Source organism: Charadrius vociferus, unplaced genomic scaffold (assembly GCF_000708025.1).
Source record: "Charadrius vociferus isolate BGI_N301 unplaced genomic scaffold, ASM70802v2 scaffold1591, whole genome shotgun sequence".
NCBI classification, from domain to species: Eukaryota; Metazoa; Chordata; class Aves; order Charadriiformes; family Charadriidae; genus Charadrius; species Charadrius vociferus.
The window spans coordinates 189103-190558 of record NW_009646738.1 but is presented as its reverse complement, the minus strand read 5'-3'; the positions used below and the strand labels follow the sequence as shown (position 1 = coordinate 190558).

The 1456-nt window shown below is 42.3% G+C and overlaps 1 protein-coding gene across 1 annotated transcript in view; it reads left to right on the top strand.

Annotated features, from left to right (window-relative positions):
* Positions 1-1456, top strand: part of LOC104291282 (aminopeptidase Q) — a 32940-nt gene that overhangs the window by 6247 nt on the left and 25237 nt on the right. Inside the window, exon 5 of the mRNA XM_009890495.1 lies at positions 688-842. Within this exon, the coding sequence (XP_009888797.1) occupies positions 688-842 (155 nt within the window). The remainder of the gene's footprint in view (positions 1-687; positions 843-1456) is intronic.

The window sequence follows — 1456 nt, the reverse complement described above, 5'->3', positions numbered from 1 at the left end:
ATGGCTCATGGTCAGCTGGTTTGGAGTAGAAGCTCGTGTGTGCTTCCAAAATGCTCTGTATACCTTTTCCCAATTTTGCTCTTTGCTGCTGAGTCTAAACAGTATATCCCTCTTTGAGATCCATGATGTTTCATCCAACTCTCACATTTGAACTGGAAAACTGCCCCCTGTGCATAAGGCAGAAGTACAGCTGTACAGCCATACCAGGGAAACAAAGAGGTGATGTTTCTATGGCACCTTTCAAATAAGAACGGAAAGGATCCCTCTACTCACAGAGACGAAAGAGTGAGATTGTTTTTTTATCAGTTGCTAGGCTGAAGAAAGAGGTAAGGAAACAAACCACAGGGAAAACTCACACAGAGAAAGATTTCTGAGAGCCAGAAGTTAATATATTAATTTTTGTTCAAAACACTTGTATGTACAAGACACAGTACAGATCCGGACTTTGTAGGAATTTATTATGTGGCTCCCTGAAAGAGTGGCAATGATAGATGAAAAGTACAACAAGTAGAAATTTCACAGACCACTTGCAAGGGTGTTGCCATAATGCCACAAAGAACCACTGAAAATTAGTATCATTTAATTGCAAACCTAACCAGTGTGAGCATTAAAATCATGTGAGCATTTTACTTCCGAAAATTGTAAAGATAAGTTTTTTTTTCTCTCTCTCTGTTTCAATCAATCTAGATCTGGTTGCACTGCCTGATTTTGGAGCAGGTGCTATGGAAAACTGGGGGCTAATGACTTTCCAAGAATCATCATTGATGTACCTCCCAAGTGACAAATTCACAAGCAGAAAAGCAATGATTGCCATAATCGTGTCACATGAGCTAGGACACCAGGCATGTGGTAAAACCTTCTGTACATTTATTTGCCTATGAGGTTGTTTCCTTCTGGTTGCTGATGATGCAGACACTGATTAGTAGAAGAAAAATAGTGAGAGAAAAATCATAGAATCATAGAATCGCTAAGGCTGGAAGGGACCAAGTCCAACCATTAATCTACCCTGACAAAACCACTTTTAAACCATGGTACTTGAGTACATGTACCATCTACCTTTTTCTTAAACACCTCCAGGGGTGGCGAATCCACCACCTCCCTGGGCAGCCTGTTCCAATGTTTAATAACCCTTTCAGTGAAAAAAATGTTTCCTAATATCCAATCTAAACCTCCCCTGACATAACTTGAACCTGTTTCCTCTCATCCTATCACTTGTCACCAGGGAGAAGAGGTCAGCCCCCACCTCTCTACAACCTCCTTTCAGGTAGTTGTAAAGGGTGATAAGGTCTCCCCTCAGCCTCCTCTTCTCCAGGCTAAACAAACCCCAGTTCCCTCAGTCGTTCCTCATAGGGCTTGTCCTCCATACCCCTCACCAGCTTTGTAGCCCTTCTCGGGACATGCTCCAACACCTCCATGTCCTTTTTGTACTGAGGGGCCCAAAACTGAACACAGTACT